Below are 20,486 nucleotides of genomic sequence, written 5' to 3'. Positions count from 1 at the left end.
TCCGTCTCAAGCCCCCAGAAAACCAGACCCATCCCTGAAAAATCAACCCCCAACCATGACAAACTCCATCCCGATCCCAAAATCCCCACCTAGCCCTGAAAACTCCCCCCGAAAACGCCCTAACCACCCTAAAAAAACCCCTTTGTCAAGCTTCCGATTGGCTGATTGAGTTGTTGGGGAAGGCAGGGGCAGGATGAGGAAGGGAAAGGGGGTCGTTAGGTGGCTGGTTTTTTTTTTTTTTTTTTTTTTTTTTTTTTTTTTTTTAATTTTTAAAAAATAGAATAAACCAATCAATAGTCAACACGTGTCATGTAACCTAATAAAACCGGTTAGCAAAACAATCCAACCGGTCAAGGTTTGTTAGTGGAAGATCCCTATCAAGGGTGGGATTGTTTCCGAAATTTCAAAAGGTGGGATTGTTTGTGGAAGACTGATTAAAGGTGGGATTATTAATTTACAATTTTCCTTTTTTATTTCAATTTATTTCCACTTCAATTTCTGACGAATATTCTTTTCAACAACTTAATTTCTTTTAAATTGTTTACTTAAGATTTTCTTTCTCCCTCCTCAAATCACATCATACCAGATTCTCAGGCTCAGCTAATCTACCTTCCTACGATCGCAAATTTCATCAAATCAATTTGTTGATTGACATCTTACCAATTTACCATGACTGCTTTATCTACTGAGAATTCGTCCTCTGACTGGTAAAATTTTTTCCCTTTTCTTTAATTTTTTATGTTGATTTTGAGATTTTGATTGGAATTTGATGTGGGGTTTTCCCGTTTTTATCTAATTTGTTGTTAGATTGTATAATGGTCCATTTAATTTCAGTCAATCTTGTTTATTGGCTTGATGAATCTGTGTAATTGGTGAAATAAGTATGATCATTGATGATATCTTGTTTTGGTCGATCTAGTCATAGTTTCTAGCATTTGTTAATTAAGCTGGTTATTCTCTAAGAACCACATTGTTTACAAGTTGCTGAAGCATTATTATTAGGGTGGATTGTATGTTTGAGCTATGTTGCTCGGACTTTTTATTTCAGGTAGATATTTGACATACGGACATTGGTATGTTACATAGACACTCTATTTTGGGCCAAAATTAGGCAGAAAAAATTTATAAAGTGCCTGTGTCTGACACTTAGACGTGTACCCTAAGAGTCTAAGACTAACTAAGCTAGCGGACATCCAAACGTTCTTCTTTGCTTACATTGACTAACTGGTCTGTTAATTCCACAAGGGAGGCATGCGGACCATGCCTATCTTAAGTGTTTGCTAGGAAACTGTTTAACAAAAATACTCCTCTGCTAAGTCCAAGTATAAGCAAATAGTGAATTTGATATCTTGATGATGGATTACAACATTTGTGGGTCCGGGTTGCTCTTTTTGTTATTTTACTCAGTTTTTCAGAGCAAGTTAGAAAAGCAGAAAGTGTAGGAAGTAGAAACTTCATATTTTGTAGTGTATCTTGTTATTGTTTTAGTAGTCTGACTTGTATGTTGATATCAATGGTATGTTCCATGGAAGTATTTTTGTTGCCCAATTAAATTAGTTATTGGAAATGGTCATAGATACTTTGATGCAATCCTATACTTAGCACTCTTTTACTGAATCCATGGAACAGACATGACCAGATAAATTCATGAAAAGATTGTACAAGTTGACTCTTGGCTTTCGATTCAATGATTATGCATGTTGCCTGTTGTATTTTTCGCCATCTAGTGCAATAATTTGATTATTAACCAGATGTCCGGACATACATACTTTCTACTTACATAGATATGTATGATCCACAACTAATGATTGTTGAATGACCCAAAGGACTAAACTTGTCATATGAATGACTAATAATCACTATATAGAACTGAGACATGCACCCTACACATTTAAACTATTTTTTTTTTTTGTATTCAAATATGAGGCCGGGGTTGTATTTAGGGATGACACAGTCCATATTTCTTATGATTATGTGAAGGGGTCGTGTCCCAGATACTGCCAGGATCTTCGTGGGAGGAATCAGAGCAATTGTGTATTTGATGTGTTGAGTAATAATGTTTGGACATTACTATTTGGAAAGTTGGAATTTTTAATCCTACATAATTTTTTCTGTTAGTGCAGCAAATCTGCTCTGCTCAAACTTGCTCCTGTGGAAGCTGTCTTATTTGATGTGGACGGAACCTTGTGTGATTCAGATCCTCTTCATTACTTTGCTTTCCGTGAAATGCTTCAGGAGGTACATCTATGAAATTATAATTTCTGACTTTCTAGTGACTAAATCACTGCAGTGAAGATATGAAATTACACTTGTGAATCATGTCTATATTCTGATGTTAAAATGAACAGCTAGCATCAGTGCCAGATAGTGTAGATGATGAGAGAGTGAGAGGCACAGGATGTTTTTTGTAAATTAATACCTTTTCTTGTTTTAAATAGATCGGTTTCAATGGTGGTGTTCCAATAGACGAGGAATTCTTTATTCAGAACATAGCTGGAAAGCATAATGATGACATCGCCAGGGCTCTCTTCCCTGATGACTATGAGCGAGGCTTGAAATTTACAGATGATAAGGAAGCCTATTTTAGAAGGTAAGTTTGTGTCATTCTTGGTTTAGAATTTAGCTGAATACTCTAGTAGTTGGCTTATGCAATGTGGTCTTTGTAAATTAGGCTGGTGGTAGAACAGTTGAAGCCTATAGACGGCCTAAGCAAGCTAGTAAAATGGATCACAGATTATGGCTTGAAAAGGGCAGCCGTTACTAATGCCCCTAGAGCTAATGCTGAGCTCATGATCTCAATGCTCGGCCTCACAGAATTCTTCCAGGCTATTATAGTCGGAAGCGAGTGTGAACATGCAAAACCACACCCAGCACCTTATTTGAAGGGTTTGGAAGCAATTGGTGCATCAAAAGAGCATACTTTTATCTTTGAGGTTTGCTTGGGTTTTCTCTGCTTTTCATTTTGTGTTTATTTTATATATTGAATTTATATACCTAATAAAGATAATGTTAACCTTTAATTGTATAGGATTCTCCTTCCGGAATCAGAGCTGGAGTAGCTGCTGGAATGCCTGTGATTGGCTTGAGTACTAGAAATCCAGAACACCTTTTGATGAAGGAAAATCCAGCTTTCCTCATAAAAGATTACGAAGATTCAAAATTGTGGGCTGTTCTAGAGGAGCTTGAAAAGGAAAACGGTGTTAGAACTAAAGCAGACGCCGCTTAAGAGTCTGTGAAGTAGAAGGTGCAGATTAAGCTGTAGTGAGGCTGCAGAAAATCAAATTGGTAAAATAATGAAAACTAATTTTGGTGTTTGATAAATTCAATGCTGAATCAAATTGGTAAAATAATGAAAACTAATTTTGGTGTTTGATAAATTCAATGCTGCATCTCTTGGTATTTTGTAGTTATGCAGCTCATCTATTCTTACTGCTGGAGGCAGATATATTTATTCAAGTTCCTGTAATATGATAATTGAACAGAACTACTCTTGACAATAGTAGTAGAATTGATCCACCAGGCTTAGTGCAGACAGATACCGATATACATTGTCTTTTTACTACCTTAATCAAAATTTACCATTTGACCTTTGTGGTCAACGCTATCGTTGACCATTAAATTATCATTTTGACTGAAATTATTTTTATGATTATCTTTCCTTGTTCAAAGTTATTTCAGATATATTTCCTTAAAATTATACTGAAAATAATGGTCAAAGTTTGATCTTGGAGGTCAGGCAAAGATACCTGCAAAGTTAAATTTGAGATGGATGGAGTACATGCATTGCTTTTGGCCTTTTTGGTCTAGACCAACAAACATGAATTAATAAGAACTATTGTCTTGAAAATTTATTAACTGAAGCAAAATGTCCCTAATGATATAATATGTACGGGTTAGTAATATGAACACCAATCTATTCTGAAGAAAAAACATCTAAGCTTATACTATAAACAGTGGAAATTTTGACCAGGAAAAATGAACTCATTCAGTCCATGAGACAGAATCAATATCGTCTCTTGCAGCTCTGTATAACTCCAGCCTCTTTAAACATTTCTCTCTCCTTTCCATTAGCTCAAAATCTTCATCCAGCAGACGAGCAAGCTGCTTACCCTGTTCCAATCATCAGTGACAAATTATCAGTCTGTGTTTTGAACCATAAAACTCGATGCATGTCCACACATTACAATTTATATCAAACCAAACCAGACTGCAGTCTGCCACAACTCAAACATGTAGAAAATGTGCCTCAGGTTGACTGTTAGATTACCTCTTTCTTGCCGAGTTGCAGGTAAAACTGATTCAGTAAAGACTGCTTCGCCTGCCTGACCTGGCAATACACCACAGCCTTGGGAATTGAGTTCTTCAGCGATTCAGACACCATATTGACATAAGAGGCCACATTTGAGCTGATCTTTAGGTAGTAAGCCTCTGTATATGGAACCACATTTGTGGAAGAGAGCTTCCGAAAGAAATCAGGAGTGATATATGAGGATTCCATCTCTACTAAGCGCAAAGTGATCTTCTTGCTCTCTTCACGAAACCTCATCAGTGCTGCATTTGCAGCTGATGCTATTTCATATTGAAGAGTAGGGAAGCGCCTTAATTCCTGTGTCACAAGCATAGATAAAAACCCTTTATATGTGCACTGTTTGTATATTTCTACCAAGATGATTCTGAAAAAAAAATTCAAACCTGAGTTCCTACAATGGCCTTCCTGACAAGCTCTGTCAAAATTCTGTGGACCTAAACATGCAAAAACAAGCTGAGTGGCTGCATATCGCAATCATGATCCTAATAATTTTGAATTCATTCTAGTAATAAGATGGCGAAACAGCATTAAACTTACAGTTTCCACTGAAGCTAAAGCTGGATCTTTGAAGCAACTGAGTGCACCTTCAATAAGCCGCCTGTAACCTTCCTCGGGTGCAATAAGATGAGGCTGATAACCATCAGCCTGTGAGACAACCTTCTTCACATTCTGTAAGCAAAGATGACGGTCAAAGGGAATTTTCTTCATCGCCTTTGGAAGCATGGTGCCGAAAACTTCATATATACGATCACCACCTGACCGACTGTAAAAGGTTAACAGAAGGAGATCAGGTATTACTAATTGACACAACCCCGGTGGCCAATGAAGTTAGCTGGAATGGTTGATTCATAACTTCAAACAAAATGTATGAAAAATGCTTAAGATGCTGGTTCAAAGCTTTTTTTTCTCTCTTTCTGCTGGAAGTTTATGAGGGTTATAGTAGATGGAAGATTGTAAGGATGACTAAATATGTGAAGCAACTTACCCTCCCTCTAGATGCTCTGCAAATGTCTGATCAAATGCGCGGAAGAGTTCTAGAATAGTGTATAACTGTGCCTGCATTCAACAATACTCGGAGTCAAATCAGCATATGAGAAGACATGTCCTACAAGCCTAGACTCAGCTGTATATTTCATTCATATATGTGGAATTGACACGGTGGAACTCATTACCCCTGCATCAACGGCGACAGGTCTACCAAGCTGATCTAACTCGGATTCAGCTTCATCAATGCCTTTCTTAATCAAAGACGCGATCCCTGGTATTCGTGCCTTGATTACATTCTCCAGATCCTAACCATAATAACAATAATATGAATGTCTAGTAAAACACATTGCATTCTTCAGATCTCACACGACAATGAAGTTGGAGTAAAGATCATACTCTTGATAGAAGTTTTGCAGGATATTCTGAACCCATTTTACTAGCAATATGTGCATAATCAGGGCTAGTGGCAAAAAATTCACGTTCCCTTTTTCTTGCAGCAAGCATATCAACATTTGTATTGATATCTGCTTGGGATCGATTCACAGTTCCGACCCAAGGGCGTTGCAAACGAAAAGATTTTCCTTCAAGAACCTATAATAGAGCAAGGGTAGTTTAGATAGATGACAATTTTTTAAAAAAAAAAATGAAAGAAAAAGGTAGTAGAGTGAGCACAATTTCCAACATACATAAAATACTCCTTTTGTCCCTAAATAATAGGTCACATTTCTATTTTAGACCGTCCCAATATTCGACATTTTCTAATAAGATTAGTACATTTAACATTAAATTTAAATATATTGCCCTCAATAATGTCTCAAGTGAAGGATAATTGTTACAATTTAACTTGATTTCATGAAGAAAATTTTTTTACAAAAAAATGGTCTAAAAAACCAAGTATCACAAAAAAGCAGGAATATTTTGGGAAAAATCTAACCTCTGGAGCATTTGTTCCCTTATCCATTAGATCAAGCTTGGTTAAAACACCAAATGTTCGCTCACCTAGCAAGGATCAAATATCAATAAACAAGAAATACATAAAATCAAACAATATTACTCCATATTTCGAAAAGAAATCTTAGTCCTAAATTACCTGCCGGATCAACTTCTCTGGCAAGCCTGATAGCATCAGATGTAGCTATATCTTGGTTAGCTGGTGTTATGGCTAGGATGATGCAGTTAGGCTACAGGGCAAGAATACAAATAGAGAATTACTTTGAGTTTTTTAAAAAAAAAAAACACACACACACACACAACCTAAGATAGTTAGATCTTAGATGCATTGTAAATGTCGTATGACTTTTGACAAATGAGATAGTCTTGGAGATCAACCATCGATATTTTGTGAAAAGCCACACAAAAGGTGCAATTTAAAGCTCGGATTCATTTGTATCACAAAACAGTCCTCTCAAGTGATTACCTTCTCCACATATGAGCGGACCAACTTCTCAATATCCTTTGCTATGGTCTCTGGTTGCCCCTCTGTCAACAAAATGTTACAGCGCGGTCTCAGAGAAATCAGAAATTTGTAGAGAGGAACGTAACAGGAAGATTAGATAAACTATATTATGTACCATCAAATAGAGGCCAGAGTCATACCTACTGCCACCTTTGTTAAACCAGGTAAATCAATCATTGCCAAGTTAACAACTGCAGTAGACAGTATTACAGGGAAAAAAAATATGTCAGAAACCTGTTATACTAAAAATGGACTACAGAAAATAAGAAAACTATATTCAAATCTTCATTCAAGATACCATTGGGTGAATGTATGCTAAGTTGGATGGGGACTGAAGAAATCTGCCTCGAGTTGCTAGTTATCTTATCAGTTTCGTCTTGAATTTCTTTTCGAACCAGTGCTGCATGAATAATAAGATCAAGCAGAAGTAATGAAAATTTTCAGCCACAAATGATGCATGAAAGCATGATGAACAAAACTGTTAAATCATAACCCCAACTGAATACAGCTCATACAAAGCTAACATCTTCCAAGGAAGAAAAGGGTAAGGAAACTAGCTAGCATACAGTAATCAGTGAATCGTTGTTTTGGTAAGTGAAGAAACTTTGCATACTCCTCTTCTCCTGGCTCGATATTGTGTAGCTGTAAAAGCAAAGGCCTTCGAGTCACGATACCTGTATGTACACATTGTAACTTATAAGCCTCAGAGACTAATACTCAGCAATAACAGATGATAATTACCATATTTTGAGACAATATCAGTACAAAATTTTGTACTCCGTCATGGATGCACCTATTTTCAAGCACATCCGAGTGTATAATAAACATGTTGGAACGAATTCACTAACAAAATTCAGGATCTGGCCATCATGCATGTTGAATTGATAGCTTTTCAACTTCATTAAGGTAAATAATTTTGGTGGCTCTACTACTCTAAACGTCATTATTTAAGGGTTCGTTTTTTGGTTTTTTGTTTTTTGGGTTTTTGTTTTTCAAAATAATATGATATATGTCATATAATTAATCAAAAATTAGTCAAACATATTAAAAACATAATAATTTTGAAAACTGACAACAGAAAAATGAAAACACTTTTTTCTTATTTCTTGTTTTTGGGTTTTTTTTTGTTAAAAATAAATACATAAAACGATGTCAAACAAGCCCTAAGTCATTTGTTTCCTTTCAATTAACATTAATCTCAAATTGGCCAATGCTACAGTGAAATTGGCTACATACTACGTTAGATCGAACTTTAATTTCTCAAGAAAAATGTACTAAATAATAATCCGATCTTAAATTATTTAGGGTCGGAGGTAGCATATTATAACAATTCATAGAAAATTAAAGGGAGTTGTTATTCGTCGCTCCCATTTTACTTAGCGTCGCTCGCTTTTTTTGCCTGAAATTCCGAAATTGCCCCTAGACTATAAATAGCCTCGAGACTCCCGAACTACACACCTCACACTTGAATTTTCTGTCTCTAAAATCTGAAATCCCTTCTCTAAAATCTCTAATCTCTAAAAAATCAGAAATTGAAAACTAAAAAAAAAAAAAAAAAAAAAAATTAAATCCAAAAAAAAAAAACCATAACCGGAAAATCACAATCGACTTGCAATGGGTGACCGGAGGCGATTAAGGGTGACGTACGGTGGTCGCGGCGGCGGTGGATTATCCGGCGAGCAGGTACTCAAATCGCAAAAAAAAAAAAACCGGAAAAATACGAGATTTTCTGGAAAAAAAGGGACATCCGATTGAAAAATTTGGATGTCCCAAGAACATCCAACTGAAAAATCCGGATGTTCTTGGGACATCCGATTATTTCAGTTGGATGTCCCCAAAATCCAGAAATTCTGGATTTATTCCAGATTTATTTTTTCTGTTTTATTTGTTATTGTTTTTGTTGTTGTTATCGTCGTAGTTGTTGTTGGAGTCGTTGTTGTTATTGTTGTTGTCGTCTTTGTTGTTGTTATTGCGAAGTTTTATGATGTTCCGCGGTGCAACCTTGGACTTTGTCATGTCCTGCACAACCTTCTTGGCTTCCGGGCTCAAGCCACTGATCTTACGATGACCCTCCGGATAGACAATCATTGGATGGTTATGGGTCCCAGTTGCATCATTCTTGGTCCGTATCTTCCAACTGTTGGTGACGAAGACATAATAAATCTTGATGTAGAAAGGACAACCAATTGCTTTGGTTTTGGTGTCCACCCTAATTGCATTCTCAAGATCTCTCGGCTGGCTCTTTCGGCCCCTATCACACCTCAAATACCGGTACGGCCGACCGTCTCTAGTTTTGTTGTAAGACGATTTAACCAAAAGAAAACCGAGATTCACGGCAACAGCATACGCCCAATTAACTGCCTCATCAAACGTTGGAAACAGCGTGTCTGTGGCAAAATGCGCACTATAATTCACATCGTCGGCAGCATCTTCGTCCTCCGAACCCTATAAAAAATAATTATAACACACATAAAACACAAACTCGTTACTTCTAGACAATAATAGTAACAGTATTAAAAATAACCACAACAATACTAAAAATAATATAAACAATAAAAACATTAACAATAACACTAATATAAACAAAATTATCGACAGAATAATAAAATTAATTATAATAATTACACAATTAAACATAACGATATTAAAAACAATAATAATAAACACAATAATAACAACCGTAACAGCGATAATAATAATCAATAACACAAAAAAACCAACGAATAATAGTAATAAACAAAAATTATCGAAACAATATTAAAATGGATCATAATAATACCACAATTAATCATAACGATAATAATAATAGTTTACACAATAATTTCGGTTTTATGTCACTAATGGAATAAAACATAAAATAAATAACAATAACAGTAATGGAAACAATTAACAATAAAACTAATGGAAAAAACAGAAAAGAAAAGAAACAAACATTAAAAAAAAAACCTTTTTTAAGGACATCCGGATGAAATTTCCGTATGATCCTTGGGTGATCCGGAAATCTCATCCGGATTCTTCGTGGAAGATCCGGATATTTTGTCCGGATGTTACTTCCGGATGAAATTTCCGGATGCCCCTAGATCCGGATTAAATATCCGGATCTACCCCGAAGGATCCGGATGAGATTTCCGGATGACCCAAGGATCATCCGGAAATTTCATCCGGATGTCCATTTAACAGAAACAAAAAAAAAATTTAAAAAACTTACAGAATCTTCCGACGATGCCTCCGGTGTACGAACGTTGCCGTCATTCCACATCTTAAGCCCGTAAATTCGGCTCGGGAATTTACTATTTGTATAAATAAACGATTTGTATTGCCCTCGCTCGGGAATTTTGGAACTCGGGATTTTGAAAACGAAATTTTGAGTGAAATCGCTCCATAATGATTTTAATATGCTCGTGAATGGATATGGCTACTCGGTGAACCTTTAAATAGCAAAAAATAAGCTAAGGGCAAAATGGTCATTTCACTTAAAATTGGGAGCGACGCCTGGTAAAAAAGGAGCGACGAATAGCAATCCAGAAATTAAAATACAATAAAGTAAGGCAGATGATTTTGATTCGAAAAGTAAAAAAAAATAAATAAATAAATAAATAAAGTAAACCTGAACCACGGGGAAGAAAGTCACGTCCAACGATACTTTCAAGCACAGATGACTTTCCTGAACTCTACATTAAATTACGTTAACCATCAAAATCACATTATCAAAAAAAAAAAAAAAAAATTAAATTACACCAAAATTTAACGATGAATTTGTTAGTATCGATAAGTCGAGGTAGAGAAAAAAAAAAAAAAAACCTGGCCGCCGATGGCGACGATAGAGGGGAGAGAACCCCAAAGAGAAAGCAATGGGTCACTGCCAAAGTCACCTAGCTTAGTACATGATTTGTGTATTGTGTTAACTAATTCGATCAACCTTCCATCAAGGTTTTTTCGACGTCGAAAAATATCAAGGAATTAAGATGCTGGAAGGCAATGCAAGTGATGAGTGAGCACTGGAATGAATACTGGAGTATATTCACTATATTGTAACTGTAGATGATTTACGTCAGACTATTTCGGCGTTTTTATATATGCTAAGTTATGTTTTTGCGGGTGTTATTGGTTATTAAAGTGATATTGTTGCGTCAATACTTTTTTTTTTTTTTACGAGACTCTCTCCATACTTTAATAGGGTTGGACTCATTGGTCTGAGGGTTTAGGATGAGGGTTTATTTTTGAAATACCTCTCAAGTCGGAAACCAAAGTATGATTTTTAATTAACTAAAATTAGTGAGGAGTCTAGACGTTGTCCTAGGTTGTTACTATTGACTGTTGTAGATGTGCAATCGATAAATCTTATTAAAGGCTTTTTAAAATTGAAATTATGGTTGTCAAATCAAAATTAAGTTATTCTTTTAGTATTTTTTTTATTTTTATTTTTTTAAAATTAAATTTTGTGGTTTGCATTTATATAAATATTTTTACATATTAATAATTGTAGTTGATAATTGACTTAGATTATATAAATTTTTTTACATATTAATAAAATGTCGAGGGTTCGAATGTCTTTATCATTTAACATAATAGTGATGAGTAACATTGTTACACCTATAAAAGTAAATGAAATAGTCGTATCAAGTTTTGTTTTGATTGGTCACCTTTGAAGCATCAAAATTTGAATAGGTTACTTCTTATAAGAAGTGATGATCATATATTTAGAAGAATGTATGATTCCAAATCCAATCAATTTCTAATAGTAAATCGGTGTATATCAATAAAGTACGAAGTAGTAATTAAAACGAAAAAAGGTCCATACATCATTAAAAAAACAAGGAGTTTCAATACATATATACATATACTAGTAGCATACTACTATTTTGATCTTGGTCTACATAGATAACATGTACATGATCTTATTATTTATGAACTAGACTAGATGCTAGTATTGCTATTGAGCTACAAGTTGTGCCGATGATGTGGGGCGGTGCTCAGGTGGCGGGCTCATCAACATCTTCGCCTTCATCGGGGTTGTCCTTGGTGCTGTGCCCACCTTTGCGACCCATCTCCTTATACCCTTCTGTCCCTAGCTGTTCTTTTCTTGTTTGCCCTCCTTTGCTCCTTCCTGCATGTACAAACAATTATACTATCGTATTAGGGTATGTACAATTCAACTGTATGTATTTCACTCATTCAATCTATTTATCTTAATCTATTTATCGTGACTTATTAGCTATAATAAATTTGGTTGTAATGTTGTATAATGTAAACTAGAGACCTACGTGATGAATTTTTAAAAATAATTGCTACGTTTATATATAGTCTATATAACAGTGACATTTTTTTGTAACTATTTGGGGAAAATTAAAAAAAAACTTTTCTACCAATTATGAGCTTTTCAAAACACTTCTATTTTTCCTTAGAAATTCCAATAATTACAAAAAAAAAAAAGCTAAATTTGAACTACTCTACAATACTTAACTAAACACATATATTAGCCATCAAAAATATACAAATAAAAGTACGTATTATTATTAGTAGAAAGATTAAATTGAGACGGAAGGAGAACAATAAATAAATAAATAAAAATCAAACGCAACGGACCTTCGGCAAGGTGTTGTTGGGCTTCAACGCTCTTGCCACCAGTACCACCAGGTACTACAGTCTCTCCTTTCTTTGCCCTTTCATCCAATTCTTCTTTCTTATGCTGTTGTCTCGTTGCCATTGTTGTTATCTCTTTTAGCTTTCCTTTTTAGCTACTAGTTTTCGACTAACTTGTTCAAACTTTCCAATTTAATTCTCTCTAGTAGATAGATATACAATTATACAGTATATATAAGTGCATACATAAAAGACACGACAACTTAATTAGAGGTACGACAATATAAGATGCATGCTACGTTGTCGTTTTGAACCTCAACATGCAAGGTGAATAATCAAGCATAATTGTATGCATAATTATGTTACATTGACACCTACGTCACCGAATTAGACCTTCTTGACACGTACACTTTTATGTTCATCTTATTATACCGATAAAAATCGGATTATATTTCGGATAAGTGTAGCATGATATTTTATGCGGTTGGGTATAATGTTTTGTTTTGGGTTATATTGTACATTTGTACGTGTATGGTACTTTGATTGTTGTGTGCGGATTAAAATACATACATTGTAGTATGAGTGTTGAGGGTTTTTTTAGACAAAGAGTATCTATAAAGAAATACAGTACAGAAAATAGAAGCAATCAACAAACTACACTACGACTTGTGAGCAAACTTTATTTGAGCCAAATTGAAATACTTGAAGTCCACACTAGGCCCGCAGCCACGCTTTGCACCCACATGAACCACATGAACCACTTGGCACCTTGCAGATGATCTAGCTAGGTCGATCTAGCTAGGTCGATTTACCAAAGAACTCAGTTTCCTAAACCGAGTGTACTGTTGAGTTATAAACCATATATCCGTAGTTGTGATCGTAGATAGGTTATATGATCTACTAATATGCATATTTATGTACCTTTTGAAATCGAATTATCATTGCTCGTGATTGAGTTGTTAGTTCCATTTATATGTAAAAGTTTTGATACGAAGAAACAATTTTAGTACACTTATAATTTATTTCAATTTTCAACAACAGTGTTATATATATGACTTAATCAAACTTTCTAAAAGCTACATAAAAAAATTTGCCATTGAATAGGTTGACTAGTTGGTCTAAGATTATGATCGTGGAATTGCAAGGTTCTATCAACAATACTACTAATTTCTCAAAGAAGATAAAAATCACATAAATTAATAATTACAACTTTAATTAGTATACCACTATTAACACATTTCTGTGATAGCACCCAATATTTCATCCCCTTTTTCTTTTCTTGCCTTATTAGCTTCGATATTGTCCAAGTAATGCTGATAAATATAAGAAAGAAACCCCCACATAGCAAGCACCAAAGATATCACCTTCACACCATTCATCTTATCATGGAAGAACACGACTGCGAAAATCGGAATCATAGGCAAACTCAAGGTGCTAATCACATTAGAGAAGAGGGAAGAAACCTCGAAAACTAGTCCTATCAACCCTACCGATGATACTTGCCAACTTATAGCCGTGAACCTTAGTGTTAGCACGTAGGGCACTCCACCCGTCTTATAATCCCTCATTTCTTCCTTCAATGTTCTCCATTCTCCGCTAACAAAGAGCCCTATGATACAACCACAGGTTGCCACGATCGAAGGATAAAGTTGCATACATATGACTGTGTTGAAAGACTCATCCTTAATCACCTTATCAAAAGAGAATTGTATCAATGACAATAACAAAGAATATGTCGCGGATGCACCAAGTGTACATAAAAATCCTATGACATATTTGCCCCTCGACACATTATTGCTCGGGTTACCTTCGTTGTCTGCATTGATGGCTAAGAGGCACACGGAGATAGTAAGGATTACAAGCGAGTTGAGTACTAGGGCAGTGAATTTTTGCGCATTGATGAAGAAGGATGTGACCGCGTTAAAGGCTAGTTGAGAGGCACACAATAAAGAATACGTAGAGACAGGAAGGTATAGTAGTCCATATGAGTACATCAAGTTGTCTCCGGTTAAGATTAGGCCGAAAGTAGTGTAGAGGAAGGTGAGCCTAAGGACTAAGGGGCGACGAAAAGTAGTTGATGAGGAGAAGAAGAATAAGAGAGGAATGAAGATGGGAAAGCCGGCTGATTGCACAAATGTGGCCATCCATTTGCTGTTTCCACCCTGGTCGAAGTAGAGTCTTCCTAAGAGAGTCGCGGTGGTTTGGCCAACGAGGAGGAAGAGGATGTAAATGGTGATTCGAAGCCATTTTTTGTAGTGCTTGGCCTTTGGCAATAGAAGATTTTTGTTGTTGATGTGGTTGGCTATGGAATTATGATGAATGATGTCCTCTTTTGGTCTAGTATCAATTTCTTCTTTGCCTACAAAATTGCTAAAACTTCAGAATAATAAATGATTATCAAAGATATAAGGTATTAGACAGCTCTAAAAAACAATTATACATACTAAATGGTTTTTTTTTTTTTTTCCTTTTTAGTGATTAGAGGTGCCATAGCCCATAGGATCCCCTAAAACCAAGACGGAAGTCCTAACAACCTGAATTATTCCTCACTCTTAAATCTTAATACTAAATTGTTACATTAGATCACAAGTATTAGACAATAAAATGTCCTTATAATTTAGAAGGAAAAATTGCTATGAATAATCCCAACTTTGCTCCGTTCGCTTAAAATATTCCCAACTTTCGATTTTTTTTTTAATAATTTCAACTTTATACTTCATCCTCCCAAAAGGCCAAAACAATCCCAAGTGACCGGTCACCTGTTAGGTAATTTTTTATTAAAAAAAAAAATTAATTAATATTAGGAAAAATTGCTATGAATAATCCCAACTTTTTGCGGAGATCAGGAGTATCTTCGAAGGTGCCAATGGCATTGACCATTGCAGTAGAAGGTGGCGATGACGGTGTTGGTCTAGAAAATACCGCCAACGCCGGGGGAGGGCGTTTGGGCGGTGGCTGACGCAGGGGTTGGGCTAGGCTGTGTGGCAGTGGGGGTGGCTGGGTTGAAGGCTGGTGTGTTAGGATTAATTCCTACTATATACTTTATTCTTCATATCAAATTAATCGGTAAATTATAATTGCGGAAGCGTACCTGATTCCATGACAATTGATCGGGCCCCTTCTTGATTACGTGTCTTCTACTAGTTACACACTCTAGGGTTTTTTCTCTATTGATGGGATATTTTGAGAGTCTATTGTATGTACTAGTAGGGACCATAACCATAGATGTCTATTTATATAGACTTCCTTCCCTACTTCCCTAATCCGCCCATCATGCATTAGAAAAGATCCAACGGTCTCTACACATGAAACTAAACTCATACCCTATAAAAGACGTAATTAAGCCCAACAATTATAATTACTTAAATGGATCACTTTATTTTTGGGCTAAACTATATGAAGCGTAGAAATACAATCATAACCGTATAGTCCACATACATTATTGTATTTAGGTCCATAAATTTCTTACATGGTGGTTTTTATTTTTTAATTTTTATTTTGATTTTTTTTCTTTTTTTTATCCAATCGTAGGATGACATGTGTCCGGTAACTTGTAATAACAAGTTGCATGACCGATTGCGACTATTTTGGGCGGATGAAGTATAAAGTTGAGATTATTAAAAAATAATCGAAAGTTGAGATTATTTTGGATAGACGGAGTAAAGTTGGGATTAATATTATTATTGGAAATTTTTCCTAATTAGAAACTAAACCTGTAAAATAGGAGAGTCGTTAGTTGTGGTGAGTCCATTATTAAAGCCCAAAAAATCCTATTAACTGGCTAGCACAATGTGGGCCATGTGGCCCATAATCTCGGTACTACATCGGAGTAACTTCGTATGAGACTATGACGTAGATAAAATTTCGATTTCCGACAATTATTACAATTCCTAATTCTTAGTTACTTGCCTTTGGAGTTTAGATGTTAAAAATGTAGGCCGTTAAAATAAATAAATAAATAAAATTTAATGTTATACGCAAACTTTTATATGTGGTTGGACACACCATATGACTGGAGTTACTTATTCATAGATTACTTATTTAAGGGTTATTCAGTCGGGCCAAGGGTTATTAGGTCGGTTAGCGGTTACTCTCACACAAAAAATACGCCAACCGACTGAGTAACCCTAGAATAAGTAACCCTTGACCGACTGAATAACCCTTAACTGATTGGATAACCCATGAATAAGTAATCCTCGTCACACGATGTGGTCAGCCACACAGAAAAAACACCGAATGTATAATTAAGTAATAATATTAACAATAAAATAGCGAAAATATTTCCCAATCTATCAATTTGATTAGTTATTTAATAACTTTAGACATTAAGATTTCGACACATCCTAAGATTCCTATTTAATCTAGAGTAGCAACTACCCATCCACTAAAGGATTATTATCGATATAAAATGATTCGGAGCACCACAAATATTAGATATTAAAAATAAATAAAATTTAAAAAAAAATAAAAAAATGGATGGAGTGCTTAAGCTCAAGAAAATCAGGGAAATATTAATTCCTAGAAAATTGGCATTTGTATCTTTAACATTTACTCATCAAATCAACAAATAGTACGTGTATGTCTAAGATGAAATAAAATAAATTAAAAACAGAGAAATTTGTGATTTGAGTGGCTTACCTCGACTTTGTCGTACCATCTCTTGAGCAGCATCCATCGAGAACCAAGAAAGTTGCGCATAAATTATGATTGGTATTTAGCCATATATGCTCAAAATCAACATTAATAAGATATTTAGATTTTTGAAGATTTGGTTTTGAATCAATTTCGAGTCGAATTCATATTTATCTACAGAGTAGTTTTCTAATAGTACAAGATGTTGTTCAAGAAAATTTTAATCAAGAAATATATTTTCTGAATGGCCTATAATTAATTTGTAGCGTTGAAAGTGACACGTTCTTATTTTTGTTACAGATTATTTTTTTTCAGTTTTTTACACCGTCTATTATTGTGGATAGTGTAAGCCAACTCTGCTAAGGTTTAATTGATGGTAGATGATACATATTTCATTATTTCACATTTCAATTCCATATATAGTAAATTCTAGTGGCTGCCCAATTCTTTTCCTCAACTAAAAGTTTTTGTTTATTGAGTGTACGTTGAGGTCTTCAAAAAAGTTAGTGGGTCTTGTTTGATATCACAAGTGTAATTTAGAATATATTAATACTACCTTCGGTTTTTATTTAGTTGACACCATTTTATTATCACGCTTGTCAACGCACTATTTTGACGATTAATATTTCTAATTCACGATATTGTAAAATTATAAAAAGTAGATATTAATAAAATATACATTGAGACGATTCAAACAAGATCTCACTTGACTATATTTTATCGTAGCTATAAATCACAAAAACTAGTCAAAGTGTAGTTTGTGAATAGTGTAAAAGTCAATCTGTTTCAACTAAAAAAAACGAAGGAAGTATTAGATTAGAAATGATGTTACTAAATTCGGTTACTCCAATAGTGAAGATATTAGATTAGAAAAAATTTATCTATTTTTGTGATCAACATTATGTTACTTAAAATAGGTAAAACGTTATCCAATCTATACCAACTAATGATATTTTTTCATGAATCGCTAATGTCAAAATCCATAAATAAGAATTGGTAAAAAAAAAAGAAAAAAAAAATCCATAGATAAGAAATCAAAGCGGTTATCCTAGTGTCAATTTACGATTTTAGTTTGCAGGATAATTTTTATGTACTCGTAAATTAATTTGCGGTGATTTTGTTGTTTTATTATTTATACTGTATGCTAGCAAAGATCTACAAAAAGTTGTTGCTAGTAAAGTATTTCGGTTCTAGGTGTGCTTGAAATTGTTGCTAGTGAAATTAACTTTGAGAAATGAAACATGCAACTATGAAGCATTGTGCTAGTATAGGATATGTTATGTCTAATCAGACAGGTTTTATTTAGATATACATAGTATGTCGGATTAGATTATATCTTTTTACTAGAATAACTTTATATTTTACATTTTACATTTTTAAATGTATAACTTTAAGCATTTATATCTCTAATTATTAATTTATGTATATATAAATATATAAATAAATAAAATAAAATAAAAGTTGATATATTGAAAGCATTTGTATTGTTAAGTATGATCTTTCTTAGCTTGAGTATTGTTTAAATTAGAGCATATGCATCGTCAAAATGTGCAATAATTAAAAGGGAATATATACGAAGTATAAATCAACTTTAAAAAGTAGTTAAATTTAACCAATAAATCATTTCAAATCAGATCAGATTAGAACTCAAATGAGAATATAATTTGATAATTGTTCAAAGCTAACTTATTTGTAAAATTTATAAGCCCAATTTTATTCAATGTTAATTGATAGTTGTGCAAATTATCTATCTAGGCCCTGTGACAAGACTATAACTCTGTAAGTAGCTCATTTGAGATGACTACATCTATCTAATGATAAGGTTGTAGACCTTGTAGTTAAAATATCTTCGTGTTCTTGTTCACTTGAACTTCTTAAATCCTATTCTCTTACTTCCAAAGTTCCAAGGAACTATCAAACTTTTCATCCAAATTTATGCACTACTAGTTTCTTATTTACTATGGAATCTACTCAAGAATTGGCGCAACAAACCAGAGGTAAGCTATTAACTACTTAATCATCAAGTTCATCACTAATAACGAGTGGCTTCTAGTTTAATTCAACTACTTTCTAGTTTCTTAGTCTACTTTCTTTCTAAATTTTGTCAAACATGATCCAAAATTTCTCTCCTACTTTCTACTGTACATAACATATATTTTTGTCTACGGACTTCACCAAAAGAAATCCAAACTATATCCTTATAGTTTTAATTAAAAATTTATATCACCTTGTAAACTAAACGCCTTTAGATAGCATGATCCTTAGCAATAAATTAACGGAACATTTTGAATAGAGGCACGAGTTAACTCTAAAAAAACTTTTTGACTCTTTTTCCTTTCTGTACTAGTAATATTTGACGTCTTATGTCATCTAAGTTTTAGTATGTTGCTTGTTCTAATACAACAGTTATTTTTTGTAGGCACCAAAGAAGATGATGCAAGCCCAAATTCAGGCTTGTCAAACCTTAAACACTACAAAATGTGGTTCAGAATCATACCTTTAATCCTATTTCTTCTCGTAGGCCAAACCACCGGAATTCTCTTAGGAAGGCTCTACTTTGACAAAGGTGGAAACAGTAAATGGATGGCCACCTTTGTACAAACAGCCGGTTTTCCCATCCTCATTCCCCTCAAGTTATTCCTAGCCTCTTCACCAACGTCTCTTCGTCCCCCGGGTTACAAGCTCACCCTTCTCTACTTTGTTTACGGCCTTCTTGTGGCCGGTGATAACTTGATGTACTCTTATGGATTACTATACCTCCCCGTGTCTACGTATTCCTTGTTGTGTGCCTCCCAACTAGCCTTCAACGCGGTTACATCCTTCTTCATCAACGCGCAGAAATTCACTGCCCTAGTGCTTAACTCGCTTGTAATCCTCACTATCTCCGCGTGCCTTATAGCTATCAATGCTGATAATGAAGCTAACACGAGCAATAATACCGGGAAGGGGAAATTTGCCTTAGGGTTTTTATGTACCCTTGGAGCTTCCGCGGCATTAGCTTTCAACGTGTCCGTGGCACAATATTCTTTCGAGAAGGTGATTAAGGACAACTCCCTTAACACCGTGGTATGTATGCAACTTTACCCTTTTATTGTCGCGACTTGTGTTTGTGTAATAGGGCTCTTTGGTAGCGGGGAATGGCATACGCTGAACGAAGAGATGAGGAATTACAAATCGGGTGGTGTGCCCTATGTGTTAACATTAGCTTTCACGGCTATAAGTTGGCAACTTGCTTTGCTGGGAATGTTAGGTCTAATTTTTGAGGTTTCATCCCTTTTCTCTAATGTGATTGCCACCTTTAGTTTGCCCTTGGTTCCGATTTTCGCAGTCGTGTTCTTCCATGATAAGATGAATGGTGTGAAGGTGATTTCTATGATTCTTGCTATGTGGGGGTTCCTTTCTTATATATATCAGCATTACTTGGATGATATTGAAGCTAAAAAAGCAACAAAAGTAAAGCTTGATGCTAGCACAGAATTGTTCTGATACAGAGTTTACACAGTTTAGTTCATATGTTGT

General features: G+C 34.8%; 5 protein-coding genes across 5 annotated transcripts; 2 read left to right on the top strand and 3 right to left on the bottom strand.

Annotated features, from left to right (window-relative positions):
* Positions 1-520: 520 nt before the first annotated feature.
* Positions 521-3,602, top strand: LOC110732469 (haloacid dehalogenase-like hydrolase domain-containing protein Sgpp). Its single transcript, XM_021912414.1, has 5 exons — positions 521-707; positions 2,124-2,238; positions 2,439-2,590; positions 2,672-2,933; positions 3,029-3,602. Exons 1-5 carry the CDS (start codon positions 670-672, stop codon positions 3,224-3,226), a joined length of 765 nt encoding a protein of 254 aa, XP_021768106.1. The 5' UTR covers positions 521-669; the 3' UTR covers positions 3,227-3,602.
* Positions 3,603-3,908: 306 nt separating this feature from the next.
* On the bottom strand, positions 3,909-10,700 carry LOC110732841 (dynamin-related protein 1E-like; the record flags this gene model as incomplete). Its single annotated transcript, XM_021912843.1, has 15 exons — positions 3,909-4,110; positions 4,268-4,606; positions 4,693-4,743; positions 4,847-5,072; positions 5,295-5,365; positions 5,482-5,601; positions 5,693-5,887; positions 6,231-6,295; positions 6,387-6,477; positions 6,714-6,775; positions 6,893-6,943; positions 7,051-7,152; positions 7,319-7,426; positions 10,360-10,423; positions 10,554-10,700. Coding segments are annotated over 15 exons (1,821 nt in total), but the record flags the coding sequence as incomplete, so codon positions are not given.
* An 824-nt stretch (positions 10,701-11,524) lies between these two features.
* LOC110732468 (late seed maturation protein P8B6-like) lies at positions 11,525-12,589 on the bottom strand. The gene is made up of 2 exons (XM_021912413.1): positions 12,339-12,589; positions 11,525-11,859 (listed from the first exon to the last, which is right to left on the bottom strand). The coding sequence occupies exons 1-2, from the start codon at positions 12,457-12,459 to the stop codon at positions 11,726-11,728; spliced, it is 255 nt and encodes an 84-aa protein (XP_021768105.1). The 5' UTR covers positions 12,460-12,589; the 3' UTR covers positions 11,525-11,725.
* Positions 12,590-12,730: 141 nt separating this feature from the next.
* Positions 12,731-17,420, bottom strand: LOC110732467 (probable purine permease 11). The gene is made up of 2 exons (XM_021912412.1): positions 16,974-17,420; positions 12,731-14,694 (listed from the first exon to the last, which is right to left on the bottom strand). The coding sequence occupies exons 1-2, from the start codon at positions 17,008-17,010 to the stop codon at positions 13,565-13,567; spliced, it is 1,167 nt and encodes a 388-aa protein (XP_021768104.1). The 5' UTR covers positions 17,011-17,420; the 3' UTR covers positions 12,731-13,564.
* A 2,010-nt stretch (positions 17,421-19,430) lies between these two features.
* LOC110732465 (probable purine permease 11) lies at positions 19,431-20,483 on the top strand. Its single transcript, XM_021912409.1, has one exon. The coding sequence runs from the start codon at positions 19,446-19,448 to the stop codon at positions 20,451-20,453; it is 1,008 nt and encodes a 335-aa protein (XP_021768101.1). The 5' UTR covers positions 19,431-19,445; the 3' UTR covers positions 20,454-20,483.
* Positions 20,484-20,486: the final 3 nt, after the last annotated feature.

This window comes from Chenopodium quinoa, unplaced genomic scaffold (assembly GCF_001683475.1).
Source record: "Chenopodium quinoa cultivar QQ74 unplaced genomic scaffold, ASM168347v1, whole genome shotgun sequence".
NCBI lineage: Eukaryota > Viridiplantae > Streptophyta > Magnoliopsida > Caryophyllales > Amaranthaceae > Chenopodium > Chenopodium quinoa.
Note: the sequence above shows the minus strand (reverse complement) of the source record. Positions and strands in the feature narration are given on the sequence as shown.

Bases quoted from the DNA above. Each gene is read 5' to 3' on its own strand.
- LOC110732469 (XM_021912414.1), top strand. From the start codon at position 670: ATGACTGCTTTATCTACTGAGAATTCGTCCTCTGACTG. The intron at 2,591-2,671 runs GTAAGTTTGTGT...TTTGTAAATTAG, and splicing joins AAGGAAGCCTATTTTAGAAG to GCTGGTGGTAGAACAGTTGA. The intron at 2,934-3,028 runs GTTTGCTTGGGT...TTAATTGTATAG, and splicing joins AGCATACTTTTATCTTTGAG to GATTCTCCTTCCGGAATCAG.
- LOC110732468 (XM_021912413.1), bottom strand. From the start codon at position 12,459: ATGGCAACGAGACAACAGCATAAGAAAGAAGAATTGGATGAAAGGGCA. The intron at 11,860-12,338 runs GTCCGTTGCGTT...TTGTACATGCAG, and splicing joins CCAACAACACCTTGCCGAAG to GAAGGAGCAAAGGAGGGCAA.
- LOC110732467 (XM_021912412.1), bottom strand. From the start codon at position 17,010: ATGGATGCTGCTCAAGAGATGGTACGACAAAGTCGAG. The intron at 14,695-16,973 runs GTAAGCCACTCA...GCAATTTTGTAG, and splicing joins GATGGTACGACAAAGTCGAG to GCAAAGAAGAAATTGATACT.
- LOC110732465 (XM_021912409.1), top strand. From the start codon at position 19,446: ATGTGGTTCAGAATCATACCTTTAATCCTATTTCTTCTCGTAGGCCAA.